General features: G+C 46.7%; 1 protein-coding gene and 1 long non-coding RNA gene across 3 annotated transcripts in view; one reads left to right on the plus strand and one right to left on the minus strand.

Annotated features, from left to right (window-relative positions):
• Nucleotides 1–18,995, minus strand: part of LOC122461353 (scavenger receptor cysteine-rich type 1 protein M130-like) — a 68,153-nt gene that overhangs the window by 14,727 nt on the left and 34,431 nt on the right. The window contains 7 exon segments of the mRNA XM_043551788.1: nt 2,118–2,432; nt 3,413–3,727; nt 10,142–10,192; nt 10,195–10,438; nt 10,440–10,462; nt 14,185–14,496; nt 14,950–15,264. Of these exon segments, the coding sequence (XP_043407723.1) occupies nt 2,118–2,432; nt 3,413–3,727; nt 10,142–10,192; nt 10,195–10,438; nt 10,440–10,462; nt 14,185–14,496; nt 14,950–15,264 (1,575 nt within the window).
• Nucleotides 499–6,559, plus strand: LOC122461371. Of its 2 annotated transcripts, XR_006283229.1 has the most exons (4): nt 514–629; nt 1,358–4,199; nt 4,863–4,871; nt 6,548–6,559. It is a non-coding gene; the product is annotated as an uncharacterized LOC122461371 (long non-coding RNA). The 2 variants fall into 2 exon arrangements; XR_006283224.1 differs by lacking the exons at nt 4,863–4,871; nt 6,548–6,559 and having other exon boundaries at nt 499–629; nt 1,358–4,406.

The raw sequence follows: 18,995 nt of genomic DNA on the forward strand, positions 1-18,995 counted from the left end.
TGATGTAGGAGAGAGTAGGGCTTATCTGTATATTAAACCCCTAAATTTCAGCAATTTTATAAACTTAAATCTAAAATCTATTTTGTTTCATAGCTAATGGATTTGTTCCTCAGTGGATTCTCTGGATGTTGAAATCTTTATTCAGCTCGCTGCTGGTGTGTGCGCGTTTGTGGGTATCTGAGTCTGTTCCATCCACCCTGTGTACAGCTGCTCTTGACCCTGTTTGAAGGTAAACAGACCTGTCAGCTGAAACACACCCACATTATTGTGAGGATCCAGAGACAAGAAATGGGGGTATTAGAATTGAGGACTGTACCTATTGGGTTTTGGGAAGTGGGCACCCGCTCCAGCCCTGAAGGGGTTGGAAAAGCCCTGTAGAGGTCTGGGGCTAGGGAAGGAAGTAAAACCCCAGCTGACTGGGGGAAGTGGCAGCAGCTGGGGGCCACACCGCAATCAGGGCCCAGCTGGCTCTATAAAGGCTGTGAGCCAGAAGCCAAGAGAGACTACTCTCTCTAGCTCTGATGGAGGGACCTGGCTGTAGAGATCTGAATAGAGGACCTAGTTTGGAGCAGGACTGGGGAAAGGCCAAGGGAGCCGAGGAGCTCCAGCCTAGGAAAGCTGCAGGCCTGGTAAGGTCTATTAGGTACGGGAGTTGCTGGGGCAGCCACGGGTGGGCAGAGGCAGCAGGTCCAAACCCAACCTTGCCGGTTGGCTCATACTGCAGTCTGCCCCAGGGTGCAGGGGCTAGCTGGTGAGTAGCAGGAGCCTACAACTGAGGTGAGGTAGGGATAGTGGGTGGGGGGGTTCCCCTGGGAGGGGGAGACCCAGAACTGTGGGATACCGCCAGGGGGCAGCACCCAGTGAAAGGGGCACCAGGGTGCTGGAGGGGACACGGGGAGCCAGCAGCAAGGCGAGACACCGGCCTGAAGAGGGCGCTCCGGCGGCTGGAACGCTGAATCCCAAGGACAACCAGCAGCAGGTGCCCCTGGTGAGTCTGCGCCCCGGTTACAAGGACTAAATGAGACTTTAGATCTGAAACAGACTCTCACCTACACACACAGACCCACTTTTTGGGAATTCTGATCCTGACCCAGATTTCACAGCCTGGGTGTCAGGAAGCAGGGGCTGCAGCAGAGCTAGTCTCCAGGCAACTTAACGAGCGCAGCTGGACTGTATCAGGCTGCCTGACTGGTCATACCGCCTGATTGGTCAGCAGTCCAGCTCTTGAGTCCAGCAGCCACACCAGCATTCAGCAACTGCTCAGAGCGTTTCCCACAGCTAAGATATCTCATTTTCCTGTCTTGTTCACAGTCTTGCTGTTGCCTTGACCCCAGACTTACCCCTTGCCTTGCTCCAGGTAACCTGGTCCTGACCCTGAGCTCCGATTTCTGCCTTCGGCTCTGGCCTCTGGCTCTGACACTTGGCTCCAATTTCTGGCTACCAGCTCCTGCTCTAACCACTGGATGTGACTCCTGCTCCAACCACTCAGCATGACCACTCACGTCCTGGTCACTGACATTGGGCCCATCTCTGATTGTTCATCCCAAAAGTACAGCCACAGAGATTCCCAAATGATGCTCGCTAATGGGAGGCATTTGCAGTGGCGCTGGAACAATTTTTACAGTTGGGGTGCTGAAAGTCTGGTCCCCAAACTTTTTACCTTGCCCCTTCTTACCCTGTCTGTGCTCCCTCTCCCCCGAGTTGAGGCCAGGACTGGGCTGTGGATCGGGGTAAGGTGACTCAGGCTGGGACCACACCTTGCGGGGCTAGTAGCGGGACCCCGTGTCTGGGACCAGCGGTGGAGCATGGGGCCGGCAGCCAGGACCCCACGCAAACTGATTAACCCCTTGCACCCCAAGTTCCCGTGCCTACGGGCATTTGTAGGCTCTCACTAGGTGATTGCACCATGTAACACACAGCTTGTATGAATAACTCCCATGCTTGTTTTCCAGGTGCTGTATTGAGAATTGACAATGAAAATATTTCTGTCACTACCGTGAATGTAAAACTGTCTCTACTGAAGAGTAAATACATTCAAAATTTCTAACACACCCTTTCAATGAGTAAAAGATGGAGTGGGTGTGTGCATGTGTGTGCACAGACAGTTTCAGAATTACCACTGCAAGAAATATGGGTCTCTTCTGCTCGGTTGTCACAGGACTGCTGTTTCCATATGCCTGACGGGCACTGCCAAAGGGACCTGTGCTGCTCACTGCATACAACATGGTCCAGCCATGTGGGACCAGAACCTGCTCCATATGCAAAGTCTCTTGCAACCTGCCCTCTATCCCCACAGTTCAGCTGTTTGCATACAATGGCTGGGGTGTCTCCAGACATCTGATTGGAGCAAACACTGCCCCACGTCCCATTGTAGAAAACCTCCAGCCGCCCAGCACAATCACGGTTGCTCACCAGCCTCAAATCCGTGAATTCTAGAAGGAAGTGCACAAAAAGAGAATTTAAATCATCTGATTCTGAAATGAACTGGGGTGAAGAGTGAAATCCCAGCGATTGCTCAACCCAACAGTATAGCCACATCATTCTGCAGGAGCAAGTGCAGAGAGAATCACTCTAAGAATGAGAGACTCTCCTGGACACCATGGGCCTATTAGAAATACAATGGTCACCTCTGAAAAGTCACCAGTTCCCAGCAGTTACACACACAGACACCTCAATACAGCAGTGACTGCCCTGCCAACACTAGAGAAATGCTGCGATATCTCCAATACTCCTGGGTGGGAACCGATGGGAAATGGTGACTTTCTAATCATGACCCCAGTAGGTAGGTAGAGGAGTAGAGTGACCATATTTTCTCAAAGGGAAAACGGAACATCCCACGGGGGGCCCAACCCCAAAACCTCCCTTCCTCTCCCCCACACAGGTGGGGCCAGCCTGAGCCTACCCTACCTCCCACCTACACAGGGACAGCCTGAGGTTCCCCTATCCCCTCAGCATGTGGGCCAGCCTGAGCCCCCCTGCCACCCACCCATGCGGGGTCAGCGCGAGGCCCCATTCTTCCATCCCGCGCGCACAGCGGCCGAAGACCCCTGCTGTCCTCCCGCGTTGGGCTAGCGTTGCCACTGCCCCCCCTCCCCCCACATGTTCCTCTGCACTCCGCTAGGGGGCTCATCCCACTTTTTGGGGAAAACTGTGCACGTGTCCAATTTGCTCTTCCCAACTTGTGATCCGTTGGCAAGAGGAAATGAGAGAAATGCCCAGTTTTGCCAAAACAGTCGGGACGGCCAGGGCAGGCTTAAAAAAGAGAGTGTCCTGGCCAAAACGCGCTGTATGGGCACCCTATAGAAAAGACAGTGAGGGAGAGGCTTTATCCTTCTCAACTCTCTCCTCAAATGTCTGCCCCCTCCATTAAATCCCTGGTAACCAGGCTCACGTGAGCATTCCCGGACCAGACCTGAGCAGAGAACTCCCGCGTCCTCTTTGTGTCTGCAGTTGTGCTGGCCCCAGCCCCTGGAAGGACAGTCCCAAAGATCGGATTCATTCCCAGAGCAGTTCACATCGTCCAGCCAGATCTGCCCGGATCCTTCCCCGTAATGAGCAGAGACAGTTGCATTGATGGTGCGTCCACATCCCAGTTGTTTGCAAACCACATTGGAGTCCGGTAGGTCCCAGAAATCATCACAGACTGTCCCCCAGCTGCCATTGTAATAAATCTCCACTCTCCCAGCACAGCGACCTGCCCCATTCACCAGTCTGATCTGCCCGCTTCCTGCAGGGATAGATCCCAGCTGTTAATATGCAATATGATGACTATTAAATAGCTTCCATGCAAATCAATGATGATGCTAGAACGGCTGAGATATTGAAATGCTTTTTAAAATCTGTCTTTAACAAGAAACACAGAAAAGGAGAAAAGCTGAGTAAGGAAATGAGGAATACTTTTTACAGAGCACTATTGATAAACAGCATGTGAGTATAAGGGCCTAATTCTGAATTCCTTACTCATCGGAGTAATCCTTAAGGGACTCGTCATATGGGTCATAGCTATTTGTGAGACTAAGGGTTAGCGGAAACAGCCCTTACTCAAAATCTTGAATATTCTCAAACAACTCTTAAATGATAAGCATCAAGGTGTTCAAGGAATTATTAGGCAATTAATTTACCCAAAACCAAATATTCTTTTCAATTGTTACAGAATGGGGAGGGGGTGACACCGGCTGACCAGGTCATGCTAGAGTGTAGTTAGATCCGTTCACTTGTGTAGATTAAAGTAATGGTTAGATGTATACGTGTGTATTCAGATGTTTAAACTTTATGAAAACTAGTGGAATGTTATGGGTATTGTTTTTGCGTGTCTATTCCTGTCATAATGTAATGCCAAACCTTTACATGATAAATACACTTGTAGCTAAATAACACATCAAATAAATTTTGTGAAATGCTAAGGATTTAAGGACTTTAACAGAAAATGCTAATTTCAAAGGAAGGTTTCAGAGTAACAGCCGTGTTAGTCTGTATTCGCAAAAAGAAAAGGAGTACTTGTGGCACCTTAGAGAGTAACCAATTTATTTGAGCATAAGCTTTCGTGAGCTACAGCTCACTTCATCGGATGCATACTGTGGAAAGTATAGAAGATCTTTTTATGCACACAAAGCATGAAAAAATGGGTGTTTACCACTACACAAAGTTTTCTCCTTACAATGTGTATGATAATCAAGTTGGGCCATTTCCAGCACAAATCCAGGTTTTCTCCCCCCACACACACAAACCCACTCTCCTGTTGGTAATAGCTTATCTAAAGTGATCACTCTCCTTACAATGTGTATGATAATCAAGGTGGGCCATTTCCAGCACAAATCCAGGGTTTAACAAGAACATCTGTGGGGGGGATAGGAAAAAACAAGGGGAAATAGGTTACCTTGCATAATGACTTAGCCACTTCCAGTCTCTATTCAAGCCTAAGTTAATTGTATCCAATTTGCAAATAAATTCCAGTTAAATGGCCCAACTTGATTATCATACACATTGTAAGGAGAGTGATCACTTTAGATAAGCTATTACCGCAGGAGAGTGGGGTGGGCGGAGAGAAAACCTTTTGTAGTGGTAAACACCCATTTTTTCATGCTTTGTGTGTATAAAAGATCTTCTATACTTTCCACAGTATGCATCTGATGAAGTGAGCTGTAGCTCACGAAAGCTTATGCTCAAATAAATTGGTCAATTTCAAAGGAAATAGCCATTATGAATAAGGTCTGAGGTCAAAAATCTAAGTGCATTTCTCACTCCCTGTCATCAAAGAAAAAGTCCCGCTGGGCCAGCCTATATTCCACCTTGGTCCTGAGGCCCGTCCAGGATATCAGTTGGCGGCTCCTTCACGGAGCCATGAGCATGGGCATGTACTTGGCGCGGTTCACCCCTATCCTGGATACCTGCCCCTTTTGCGACATGAGGGAAACCCTGGCACACATATATTTGGAGTGTGCCAGGCTGCAGCAACCTATTCCGGCTCCTCATCAATATTTTATTAAGTTTTTGGTTGCACTTTTCCCCTCACCTTCTTATTTATACACTCCCTATCTGCAGCCCTACAAAGTCACAGGATCTCCTGGTCAACCTCCTTCTGGCCCTAGCTAAAATGGCCATCTATAAAGCCAGAGTGAGGAGGTTGGCCGATGGAGTCTCCTGTGACTGTGGGGCCTATTTCCGATCCTCGGTCCGTTCACGTCTCAGGACAGAGTTCCTCTGGGCGGCATCCACTGATTCCCTTGACGCCTTTGACAAGCAGTGGGCGCTGTCCGGGGTTCTCTGCTTGGTGTCCCTGTCCGGTTTTCTTCGTTTGACCCTTTGACCACACTCCTGTCCCTTTAATTTCACTAGTTGTCCCCCGGATTTATGTGGTGTCCAGGTCCTGTGGATCCCCATCTTAGGCTGGGAGGGGATCCTTTAGCAGTGCATAATAGGATCAAAGGAAAAGCCCACCTGGGTAGATTGTCAGTTTGTTTTCTGTGAGCTTGTTTTCTTATGTTCTTATGTGAGAAGAAGATATACATATGGATTCAAAGAAAGATTCTGTATCTCTGGACTGTTTGAATTCTAACAGAGAAGAATAACTGAATGAGAAGACAGAGATCCCCAGAATTATTCTGGGTAGCCCTGTGTGATGGGGTGAGCTCCCCACACTAGCCCTGTAAGAGCTGGGTTGGGCCAGGTGGGCCCAATCAGCTAATTATGCTGCAAACGGTGGAGGTTTAGGCCAGAATCAGCTGGTTAGAGAGAGTCTCGCCTGTTCAGGAACAGGTGGGACCTATAAAGCCAGAAAGGTGGCTATGGGCTGGGGCTGTTGGGAAAGACTGCAGTAAGGCAGACAGCAGTCATGCCCTGGGAAGAGGGAGGAGTGTTTGGGGGCTGCAGGGAGATAGTCTGTAGTTATTCTCTGGGAGGAGGATTCTTGGGGCTGGCACACCCAGAGTGAGGAGGGAAACCAGAGTATAGGAAGCAATCATAGAAGATTAGGGTTGGAGGCCATCTAGTCCAACACCCTGCTCAAAGCAGGACCAACCCCAACTAAATCAGTCCAGGGAAGGAGCAGTGTGGGCAGAGGGAGGAAGCCCAGAACTGCTGAGCTGTCCCTGGACTGGATCCCAGAGAAAGAGGGCAGGCCTGGTTCCCCTACCTAGCCACTGAGGGAGTGGCACCAGGGCAGTGAATGGGAAGACGGCCTAGGACTGTTGATGGACTGAATCCCGTCAGGGGGAACACTGAGTGACCTAGCTGGAGGGCTAAGTCACAAAGAGGATGCTGCGGGTCCTGGAGCAAGAGGCGCTGCAGACCAGAGTGAGAGAGATGGTGTGCAAGCTGTGGATAGGGCGTTGGCCTCGAGAGCTAATCCCCAGAGTGACCAGGAGGAGATGCCAGACCGGCAGTGAGTGGAGTACCTCATGACACCCTGTAAAAGACTTTGGGGAAACTGACAGTTTATTACATCACTGCCACCATTTGGAGTTACAAACTGATTTACCTGTTATTATATTTTACCTGCTATAGCCTCTCAATAACCCTCATTCATTCTTCTTAGCTAATAAACCTTTAGTTATTTACTATAGAACTGGCTGCCAGCGTTCTCTTTGGAGGAAGTTCTGGGTGACTGACTGGTCCCTTGGGACTGGGAGAAACCTGGTGTGGTGTGATGTTAGGATTAAGTGACATTTTATCACAACTTTCAGTTTGTCTGGGTGGCAGGTTAGACTGGAGAGGCGGTCTGTGACTCCACTAGTGAGACTTGTAATAGTGATCCAGGAGTTCATGTTTGTCACTGACTTGGTGAAATCTAATGATAGAACACACCACCAGTTTGGGGTATCTGCCCTTGTTTTTTGAGTCTGCCCTGAGATTAGTCACTTACAGTGGTGAGCCACTCCAGACAGCATGACAGCAGGTACCAGAACATTAGAGAAAAGTAGACTTGGTACCACTTTATTTTACCAATAAAGGGAAAGACAGGCAAATAGTATCTGTGTGTGTACAATCAAGTTCCAGACACTTAGGGCCTAATTCTACCCTGCTGAAATCAACTGTGAAGCTCCCACTGACACAATGGGAACAGAAATGGGCCTTTAATGTGCTGTAGTTACCCTGCAGTTGGAATGGGCATGAAAAATATCAGTGCAGTAACATACAGTGCATGATATTGGGACATAGTTAAAATATTTGTTACTTGTTTACTTTTACTGTTGGACCTGAATGTAAATATATACCAGCAAAAAGAACAATAGAATTATCTTGTACAATAGTCATGTACAACCAAGAACAATGAAAAAAATCCCATCACAGATTTTTTTTTCGTTTTTGTTTTTTTTTAACCTTTAAATGAAGGAAAATTGCACAGTTATAGGATTAGGACTTAACAACGTCACATTATAAAAGCAACTTTGATGTATTTCCTAAGTGACAGAGGGTTAGATCCACAAAGGTACGTAGCTACCTAACTGCCTCTTTATAAATACATAATATATAATCATTATGTATTTATTGAAGCAGGGACTTGACTCTCCCATATCCCAGGTGAGTGCCCTGGCCACCAGTTAGAATCAATCTCTAGCTTTTTTTTCGGATTCAGTGACTGATTATTTGTACAAAGTGGAACATTTCCAGCAGGAGAGACCCACCCCAGCACAGTCTAGAGTGACTAGGGCACTCCCCTGTGTTCACTGTCCCTGCTCCAAATCAGGCAGAGCAGGAATTGAATGTGGATTTCCCACCTCCCAGTTGAGTGCTTTAACCACTGGGTCCTGTGTAAAATGGGGAGATGAGAGAGCTGACCTGGCTTACGTGCCTAGCTCCAGGAGTGGGTTCATGACTAGAGGTCCCCGAGCAGAGATAGGTGCCTACCTCTACCTGTGTGTCAGGGGGCTGAGGCTTCGATCAATGGCAGGTTGGCAACGAAATAACTTTGTGTATCTAGGCCCTACTCCCTTCCTTGGCATTTCACTGCTGGCAAATTAGGTTTCATCAGCTTTCTGGCTTCTGGTGCCTAACTCTCCCCATGCATTGTACGGGGAGCTGGGCGCGTGACTCATGGCTGAGGATCCCATTCGATGGCAAGGCACCTAGGAGTCAGGCCTTGCAACACCCAAGGCCCTTGGGGGATCTAGCCCAGAGCTACTATCCATGGCAGCCTTGGTCAAAACAGGTTGCATATGACTTCCTTTTCTTACTATTGTTTTCTGATTCAAGACAGCATGTTTTTTTAAGACTTTAACATAAAGAAGCCACTAGATACACTAGAGCTGCTTGGAAATTCATCCTTTTCCCCACAAAATATGAATGACCGTGAATATTTTTCATGTTCCACAAATAAATTTGGATTTTCATAGATGCTGTCAAGTGATTAAAAAAAATTAACCGTGATTAATTGTGCTGTTAATAATAGAATACCATTTATTTAAATATTTTGGATGTTTTCTACAGTTTCAAATATACTGATTTCAATTACTAAACACAATAGAAAGTGTACAGTGCTCACTTTATATTTTTTTATTCCAAATATTTGAAGTGTAAAAAATGAAAGAAATAGTATTTTTCAATTCAGCTAATACAAGTACTGTAGTGCAATCTCTTTACCATGGAAGCTGAACTTACAAATGTAGATTTATGTACAAAAAATAACTGCATTCAGAAATAAAATCCAAAGCAATGCGGACAACGCTTGTTCATTTTCATCATCTAAGTCAGATGCCACCAGCAGAAGGTTGATTTTCTTTTTTGGTGCTTCGGGTTCTGCAGTTTCCGCATCAGAGTGTTACTCTTTTAAGACTTCTGAAAGCATGCTCCACACCTTGTCCCTCTCAGATTTTGGAAGGCACCTCAGATTCTTAAACCTTGGGTCGAGTGCTATAGCTTTTATTAGAAATCTCATATTGGTACCTTATTTGCGTTTTGTCAAATCTGCAGTGAAAATGTTCTTAAAATAAACAACATGTGTTGGGTCATCATCCGAGACTGCTATAACATGAAATATATGGCAGAATGCGGGTAAAACAGAGCAGGAGACAAACAATTCTCCCCCAAGGAGTTCAGTCACAAATTTAATTAACATAGTATTTTTTAACGAGCATCATCAGTATGGAAGCGTGTCCTCTGGAATGGTGACTGAAGCATGATGGGGCATACAAATGTTTAGCGTAATACATTTCAATTGGTATTCTGTTGTTTAACAGTGCAATTAAAACTGCGATTAATCATGATTTTTTTTTAATCTCTATTAATTTTTTTAGTTAAATGCGTGAGTTAACTGTGGTTAACTGACAGCCCAAGTTTTTCAACAAAAATCTGAACATTTTCAATGAAAACAAACTATTTGAGAAAATTTGTAATCTTATTGTGAAGATTTTTCACAGGAAAAAAGTTTTGATGAATTTTTTTTGAACAGCTCTAATCCATAAAAATATGAGAGAGAGACACAGAGAGAGGTTGCTATAGTGCACTAACCCTATACCATGGCTATGCTTTGTTCTGTATATAATATATTTTTACTATAAATCGGTCCCAGTTTGAACATCAGATCCACATCATTTCAAGGACTGCTGTGATCACAGCACAAGGTGGGGTGGAGGCAGGCCCTGGGGTGGGTCATGTTCCCATTGAACAAGGACAGGATATTTATAAGATTTTCACACTAAGTCACCTGAGCAAACGACACCAACGTCCTCAGCAATTGCCTGCCTGGGTTGTCTCAGGCAGGGGAGATGTCACAGAGAGTCAGACGAGTCTCATTTCCTCCACATCGGACACTTTTCAGCCCCACGGGGCCCCTTCCTCGCTCAGACATAGGGGGGTAATAAGCTTTCTCAGCGACTCCGCACTGGAGCTGCCTGCACACCACGCTGGCATCGTCCATGTCCCACTGGTCATCCAGGACTCTGCCCCACACACCATGGAGGGAAATCTCAACTCTCCCATCGCACCGGCTCTCTCCATTCAACTAGTCTGAGCGCCTCAGAACGACCTGGGCTCACAGAGACAAAAAATACGCTCAATAACACTCCCTGCTGGTACTGCATTAGAAATAATACACAGGTGTGATGTGAAACACAGGTTTCTGTGCCGAGTGGAAGGTAACTCTCACCGCTGTGCAGTGATACAGGGAACAGCCTCTTTCAAGGGTTTCATTTGTCTGTCTACTCAGAAATGCAGGAGGTGATGGAAGGAAAGAATTCCCCAGCTCTGAGATCAGATCTTGCACGATGTGGAGCGCTCTCACCTCCCTAAGGAGTCAATGTGAGTGGAGAGTGCTCAGGAACACCTGGCAGATCAGGCCCCTGGTTTCCAAAATGGTCTGTGCAAAAGTGCTCAGTGCTCACCCCGCACATTGATAGCGTCAGCGCTGTGAGGTAGCTGTGATTCACAACAGGAGTCTAGGGATTGGCCTGCAATGAGCTCACCAAGCGCCCCACTTCCCTGCTGCAATTCCCAGATCCAGACTGCCAGGACACATGGCTCCTTTAAAGAAAACCCTGCCCTGTTTGTCCCCGTTCAATGTACATTGGTGGCCTGCGATCACGGCGTCAGCTCCAAACCCAAAAGGAGCTAACGCAATAAAGGCTTTTCTGCACTCAGCAAGGATTTTCCAGGCCAGGTCTGCAACTGTGGACGCTTGAGTTCCCTTTCTCACGAAGTCTAGCTATTGGCTTGGCTGGAGATGATGCTGGAGAAGAGAGTGACCTCCGGGCAACGGGGAAGAAGATCCCATTTTTTTCTAAACATATATATTTTTCATTTTAAAACTTTGTTCACTGTGACCACATTAAGATGTTGAAGTTCCTTGTGGGAGAAGCGAAGACCCTTTCTGGTGATTAGGTCATTGGAGATTTATACAGTGTATGCGGCACCTTACATTTCAAAGGAGCCAAAGTGCTCCCAAAATGTGATCTGTAAACCTGTCAAATCTTCCTAAATATATAAACAGTTATAAGAATATACATACAGAGGACAGTAGTGACTCCATATTTAAAGATGAGATTAGTATTACACTTAAGACAGGTATTTAACTACTCTGTTTTTTATTAAAGTTGTGTATGGTCTGAATCTCACATTAAGACTCCTATACTCTGAGCAGGTGTAAATGAGCCCTTAGGGTTAGTAAGAATTGGGCCCAGTGTCATCTCCCCTTACTTCCCGCACAGAATCTCTGTGTCAGTGTGACCCATATTCCTTGTACTGCAGCATTTGACTTTATTTCTCTGACAGGAAGAGAAAGATGCCATGGGGAGGGGACATAGATTTTATCTGGATACTCTGGGCCTCTGTTACGTTATGGGCAACCCCACACCCTAGTCACCCTCTGAGGGCAGAGCTAGAGTGCAGGGTCGGGGGGGGGAAGGTTATAAATACAGGAGTTGAAGGGCTTCTATACACTCGAAAGGCTACAAGGGCACAGCTGCAGCGCTGCAGCTGCACCTCTGTAGCCCTTTAGTGTAGACCCTACCTATGCCGACCGGAGGGGTTCTCCCATTCCTATAGTTCATCCACCTCCCTGAGAGGTGGTAGCGAGCTTGACAGAAGAATTCTTCTGTTTACCTAGTGCTGTCTACACTGCGGGGGGTGGGGGGGGGTAGGTTGGCTTCATGTGTCACTCAGGGGTGAGGATTTTTCTTATCCCTGAGTGATTTAGCTGGGTCAACCCAGCTTTTTAATGTATACCGTGGCGAAGACAGCCCTGTGGACTCAGTGGCTAAGAGATGTATCTGCTGTGAGGGCTGATCCCAACCCCTGTACCACCGTGGATACAGGGCAGTGCTATGCCAGCTTTATTTTCTAAGGAAGCCCTCCATTGGGATAATGTTTGGTGCACCATGGTGTGGTCTATGGACGTAGAGGGAGAGCTGGGGCAGTATTTGTTGCTGTGGAGACCACAGAGACTATGGAATTTACATTTAGCTATCAGCTGACTGCTCTAAACTGGGATTCTGTCTCAGTTAAAGAGAGAGAACGGGGCAGCACTTGGTGAGGTGAGGATTTGGGAATTCTTGCCTGATTTAGCTGGGTTTATGGGGAGAAGACAGTGCTCTATGGAGTGAGAGCCTTACAGAGATCCAGAGACAGATATTGTAGAGGCTGCTTCCAATCCTGGTACCACATTGAATACAGGCTACAGATTTCTGTTTCACCAGCAACTGAGAGACCCAGTCAACTCTTAACCCAAGCCTAGGGCTGGAGCGCTGCTAGCTGCTAAGATCCCCAGACTGTTTCGTTGCTCACCGAGTTCTGAAGTGTTTGAAACGGCTGAGGTGCTGCCATTTCTCAAGCTCTGAAGACCCACTACATGTTACAACCACACTGCAAAGCCTGAGAAATCATCTCTAAGAGAAGATCAGTGGGGAATGTGTTTGGAGTGTATGCTGAAGTATAGAACATGTGAAGTAGTAACAGAAGCAATAGGGGGAAAGTCTGTATAAGGAGGACCCGTGGATTTACTGTCTAATAGCTTTTGTTTAAAAGTTATTCATAGAATTCCAAATACTATTTACAATGTTTTCTGTGTGCATTAAATGTTTTACTAAGGCCATGTCTACACTGTGGGCGCTACTGTGACACAGAACATCACTGCAGCTATGCCACTGTAGTGTAGATGCTTCCTTCAGTGACAGAAGGGGTTTTACTATTGCTGTGGGTAATCCATCTTTCCGAATGGTGGTAGGTAGATCAATGGAAGAATTCTTCTATCGTTGTCTACACTGGGGGTGAGGTTGGCATGGTTATGTCACTCAGGGATGTGACTCCTATTGATCTCATTGATAAAGGCTGCTAAGTGCCTAAATCCTTACTGAAAATGAAACGTAGGCTCTTAAACCCGTTAGGCATTGCCATGCTGAATGGAGCAACAGTGAAACAGCTGTAAAAATCTGGGCCTAGCCACTATGGATAGCCATCAGACGACTTGCCATCGATCAGCTATGGCAGTTCTCTGGTGTGGCATGGGGAAGCTGATGAAGATCTTTGGAGAAGCCTGCAGGAAAAAGGACCCCTGCAGTATTTGTGTTGCATTGTAGAGGAGGATCTTCATCAAAGCGCCAGCTGCTCTCACTAAGAGCAGGATCTTTGTGAAAGTTCCCAGATGGCTCAGAAGCCAAGCTCTGAAGCCATTTGAATGCTTTCCTGAAAACTGGGATCTTTGGCAAAGAAATGACCATTTCTATGAAGTGCTGTGGGGAATTAATGATCTACAAACATACACACCCACTGAGCAAGCTCTGTAGGTGAGGGCTGCAGCCCACCAGCACACAACCCAGGATGGGCAACGGGGGAAGCATTTTGGCCAGGAACACCAGGGCAAACACCTACTTTTCCAGAGAGTGAAATGGGATTGTAATGGCCCCACAGCATGGATGAGATCTCTGCATATAGGTTGCTTCTGCAACACCAACCTCAACCTGATGAAGGGCTGAGTCAGCCCTGCTGGGACTGAGGGAATCTGTGAATCACAAACCCCAGGTTTATAGCACAGAGCCATTTCTCTCCGGTTCACTCTAGCCTAGTGCTAGGATCCACCTCGCCACCCCTCACTGCACCTGGAGGTGTCTCTGATCTGGGGAACTTAAACAAAGAGAGCAACACTCCGATACCCCTACTTACCTTGCGTACTGTAGTCAATGGGACGACTCATGATGATCCTAAGCTGGCCTATAAACTGCACTATGACTAATACACACACATATATATTAAACTTACCTGAGCAAATAACACTGGCCGTGTCTCTGGGGGAGCAGGCTGGGTTGCCCAGGGCCATACGAGAACAATCCCACAGACAGGGTTCAGTCCCTTCACAATGAAAAGTGTCGCTCCATACGGTTCCGCTCCCTTCCCCGAAATGGGCTCCTCCCTGGATCGACTCGGCATATCCACAGTTCAGCTGATGGCAGAGGACGTTGGCATCTTGCAAATCCCAGTGGGAGGCACAGAGGCTTCCCCATGTGTCTCCATGTTGGATCTCCACTCTCCCGGAGCACTCGGTGCCGTTCACCAACCTGCCGCCCAGGCACCCTGAGCACAAGGGAAAGTGAGTGTCGAGGTGGCGCAGTGACCAGTGTTAATGGCCACAGCAGAGAGGGGAGTGGGGAACAGGAAGGGATTGTTGCTCGTGATCAATGCTGGCAGTTACCCTGTGGGGGCTGTGGGACTATTCCACACCTGCCCATTCACAAACTGATACTCGATCCACGTCAGTTAGTGCGAAGGGAGGTCCAGGGACCAGAATTTGGTTTCCTTGGTACATTCCATACTCAAGGCACCATAAGCATTTCACTGAGGGATCAGTTCCAGCAGACTTGGCTGGTGCAGGGACAGGGGGCCAAATTATGGGCCAGTCCCCACCTGGTGTAAATCAGCATAGCCTCACTGAGCCCAATGGAGCTTGGCTGATTGACACACTGTGAAGATCTGGCTGAGGATGTTCCCCAATCCCCAATCCTTTTCTTTCCCCCTGCAGCTGCTCACCTGAACACACCACGCTGGCTTCACTCCCAGGGGGACACTCAGTTGTGCCCAGCGCAGTTACAAGACAGTCCCTCAGGCGGGATTCATTCCTCTCACAGCCAAACTTGCCGTTCCAGACAGGCCCATCTCCTGTGCCAAAGAGCTGCCCTGCTGGCATCGACAGGGCGAATCCACAGTCAAACTGCTGGCACAGGCTGTGGGCAGCCTGTAAATCCCACTGGGAGTCACAGAGGGTTCCCCAGGCGCCTCCGTGGCGAAGCTCCACTCTCCCCGAACACCCTGTGCTGCCATTTGCCAGCCTGTACCCGCCGTACCCTGAGAAGAAGGAGAAGGGAGATCAGAAGGACATTTCTCTTGAACAATTGTATCCAAAGATGTGACGAAGGAGCCCCAGTGACCTGGGATAATTAACTAATAATTATTTCCCAGTTTACTGGGCACTTTGTAAATGAGGATGTTCATATGTGATTATCAGGTTCTTTCAGTGCAGGCGTTATTGCTCATATCTGCCCTTTGTGGGAAGTCACACAGCACCCACCAAACTTCCGCCCCGGCATTTACTGCTCTGGGGTCAGGGTCATGCCTGGGACAGATTGTCTTTGGCTGAGGCCAGTCTCTGCTTTGGTGGTTCCAGAGTGCTGGTCAGGAGTCTGGAGCGGCTGCCCCTAAGTTATCACACAAATGCCATGTGAAGAAACTGGGGTTCTCAAGGGTGCTGAGTCCTAGGTTATTGGAAGCTTATTGAATCAGAACAGTTGCACTCAGGGGTCTGACTGGGAATAAAATACACAGTGGTGATATTCTAGCTCAGTGACAGCTCTGCAACAGTTAAGATTGAGACCAGCTTTCCTTCAAAGCTAATTTTTTCGAAGTGCTCTAATATCTGCCTGATTGATTGGATTGGATTATCAGACACTTGAGGGTTACCCCCAACAGAGGATATGGCATCCACCAGCCTTTGGGGGAAATCAAATTAAGATGTTATTTCAAAACGAGCCTGCTTCTCCAGTTAGGTGCTTGCCAAGGCTTGTGCGCCTACACACACATCTAATGGACTACACTGAGCATGTGCAGTGAGAGAGGATAGCTATCTGGAAACCTGACAATCCAGCATGAGATGTGGGTGGCTTTGAGGGTAAATTGTGGCCTTTACAGCTAGGCACCCCCACCCCTGGCACTGTGAGCGCAACTCCAGCCCAGAAAAGAAACGTGATGTTAAAAAAGCAGGTTTATTGCTCCAATTGGTCTCTCTCATGGGGGTTTTGTTTGGTGTAAATATAATCTGAGTGCAGCAACATATTCAGAATGTGCTGAAATTGCTTTTGAAAAGAAAACAACTTCCAAATGTGAATGCTGACTGGGAAGGGGAGGGGTGATCAGGGGTGCAAGAGTAGGTGGTAACAGGGGGAAATGTTTGGGTTTTCAGCCAGGGATGTGTTTATTATGGGGAGGGAGACAAATGGGAATCGGTGGTAGGGGAGAGAAGAAGTTGCGGGGTGGGCTCAGGGAAGGGGGAGAGTGTGAGGATTGGGAGAGGAGGAAGGGAGAAGACAGGAGGGGTTGCAAACTAGGAAGGGTAGCAGAAAAAGTTGGGGGGTTGAAGTAAGGCACATCAGCCATGAATTCTCCCCTTCCGTGTGTGTGCTGCAATCTACGGGAGCCCTACCCCTTTGCAGGCCCCGGGAGCAACTATACAACCACCATTATCCCCATTCCATTCTAACAAAATGTACACGACAGGGAGGAGCACTGAGGAATCACATAGCAACCTTGTGGCCGAGTGGAAAAACCACTGGACTGGGACTATCCCCAGCTTTGCCACTGGCTTGCTGTCTGACCTTGGGCAAGTCTGAGGTTCTGAGCCCCAGAAGGTGGTGAGAGGCAGACCAGCTGAAAGTCTCTGGGCAAAGATAAAAGCCGGGGAAAAAAGTGGTGATGTAATGGTAGGGGTCTACTATAGACCACCCAATCAGGAGAAGGAATGGATGAGGCATTTCTACAACAAACATAAATATTCAAAACACAAGACCTGACAGTAACAGGGGAGTTTGTTGGAAAAGTAATAAGGCAAAACACTAAATGTTCAAATCAGTTCTTGGAATGTGTTGGGGAAAACTTTTTGTTCCATAAAAGTAGAGGAAGTAACCAGGAGGACCGACATTTGAGACTAGATTCTGACCCAGAGGGAGGAATTGTTAGTGAATCTGAAGGTGGAAGGCAACTTGGGTGAAAGTGACCATGAAACGATAGTTGTCATGATTCTAAGGAAAGGAAGGAGTGAAAGAAGCAGAATAAGGAAAAAGGACTTCAAAAACTCCAGACTTTAACAAACATAGTGAACTGATAGCTGAGTTCCCATGGGAAAAAAAATCTTAGGGAAAAAAGGAGGTCAGGAGACCTGACAGTTTCTCAATATTAAAGACACAACTGCAAAGTATCCTGATGTGAAGGAAAAACAGAAAGAATCGTAAGAGAACATTATGGCTCCACAGGAGCTCTTTAAGGACTGAAAATCAAAAAGGAATCGTACAGAAAGTGGAAATGTGAAGCACTTGCTAAGGATGAGCACAAAACCACAGCACCAGCATGTCGGGACTAAATCAGAGAGGCTAAAGCACAATACGAGTTACACCCAGCAAGGGACATAAAAAGATAATACTAATAAGAAGTTCTCTAAATACATTAGGGGGTAAGAGAAAGATGAAGTAAAGTCAGGTCCTCTACTTAGTTAAAAGAAGAGCTAATAAGGGGTGATATCAAGAAGGCTGAGGTGTTTAATTTCTATTTTGCTTTAATCTTTACTAAATAGGTTAATGGTGAGCAGATACTCAACACAATTAATATTAACAATGAGGGGGAAGGAATGCAAACCTCACAGAAATTAAGTCGACTGTCCCCAAAGATACACTACACACACACTAGCCTGTTAGCCTGTAGCCCTGTATTTGACATTCCTGCATGTACCCCACAATTGGACAGCACTGGAGTCAGTCATTTTGTATGTTCAACCACTGCCAGCTGAAACCCAAACATCACATAGCTAACAATAGTTTAATGACCCTGAGAGGCAAGGCCAAATAGCTCCATGCTTGCAGTTTTTCTAATCAAAATGGGAGAATACAATAAAAAATAAACGTACTGTAAAAATAGAAAAAAATGTTTGGGCAACCGACCTTGGTTTTAGGTGCCTCTAACATGTAAGCTTTATCATTGTTATAACCAGGAATATTTTGCTAATAAAAATAATGAATTGTTATTGGCTGTTGCTGGGGAAATTATTAGCCCATTAGAGGCTATTATGAGCTGTGTGCTTTATCCAAAGAAAATTTACAAAAAAATTATTTAGAAAGTGTGCTTTGGAGCAGTCTGGGGAAGCTTTCCTTTTGGCAAGGATTTTACACCTAAGTTCCCCAATAGTCAGATGGAAGGAGGGGGCCCCCGGTAGCTTGGCTGTTAATTTCTTGAGACCATTTCAGACTTTTTAGGTAACTGTAAATATTTGGAATGCTCTGCACCCTACTGCTACAGCATACATAGTGTGGACGCGCTTGAAATCTAATAAAGTAGTTTTAGGTAAAGCACTCTGGTTTGTATCAATCCTTTATCAGACAGAGGAGTTATGGCCATATTAATTTTTTCTTGAAGAAAACCAGTTAAATTACCACTGATTTGGGTTCTAAAACCCCTGGGTAACAAGCCCAGCTGAGGACACACTCTTTACCTTAACACACAGCATGGAGCTGATTTATGGTAAAACCACGAATAAGTTTATTAATAAAGAACATAGATTTAAATGATACTAAGCAGAGATAACAGAAGCAGAAAATGCTTACAAACAAAACAAAATACAACACTTTCTAGTGTCTAAGACTTTACTTTAGCAAACTATGATCTTTGCCTCAACAGCTTTCTCACATCAAACTGCCAGCATCTCCAAGCCTTCCGGCAGGAGGATCCAACATTCACAGAATTGGAGGGTGCTGTCCTCTTTGCCCACTAAAGGATGGGTAACTAACGAGTTTTCTCCCCTTCTTTGTATACTCTAG

This window comes from Chelonia mydas, chromosome 1 (genome assembly GCF_015237465.2).
Source record: "Chelonia mydas isolate rCheMyd1 chromosome 1, rCheMyd1.pri.v2, whole genome shotgun sequence".
Lineage (NCBI taxonomy): Eukaryota > Metazoa > Chordata > Testudines > Cheloniidae > Chelonia > Chelonia mydas.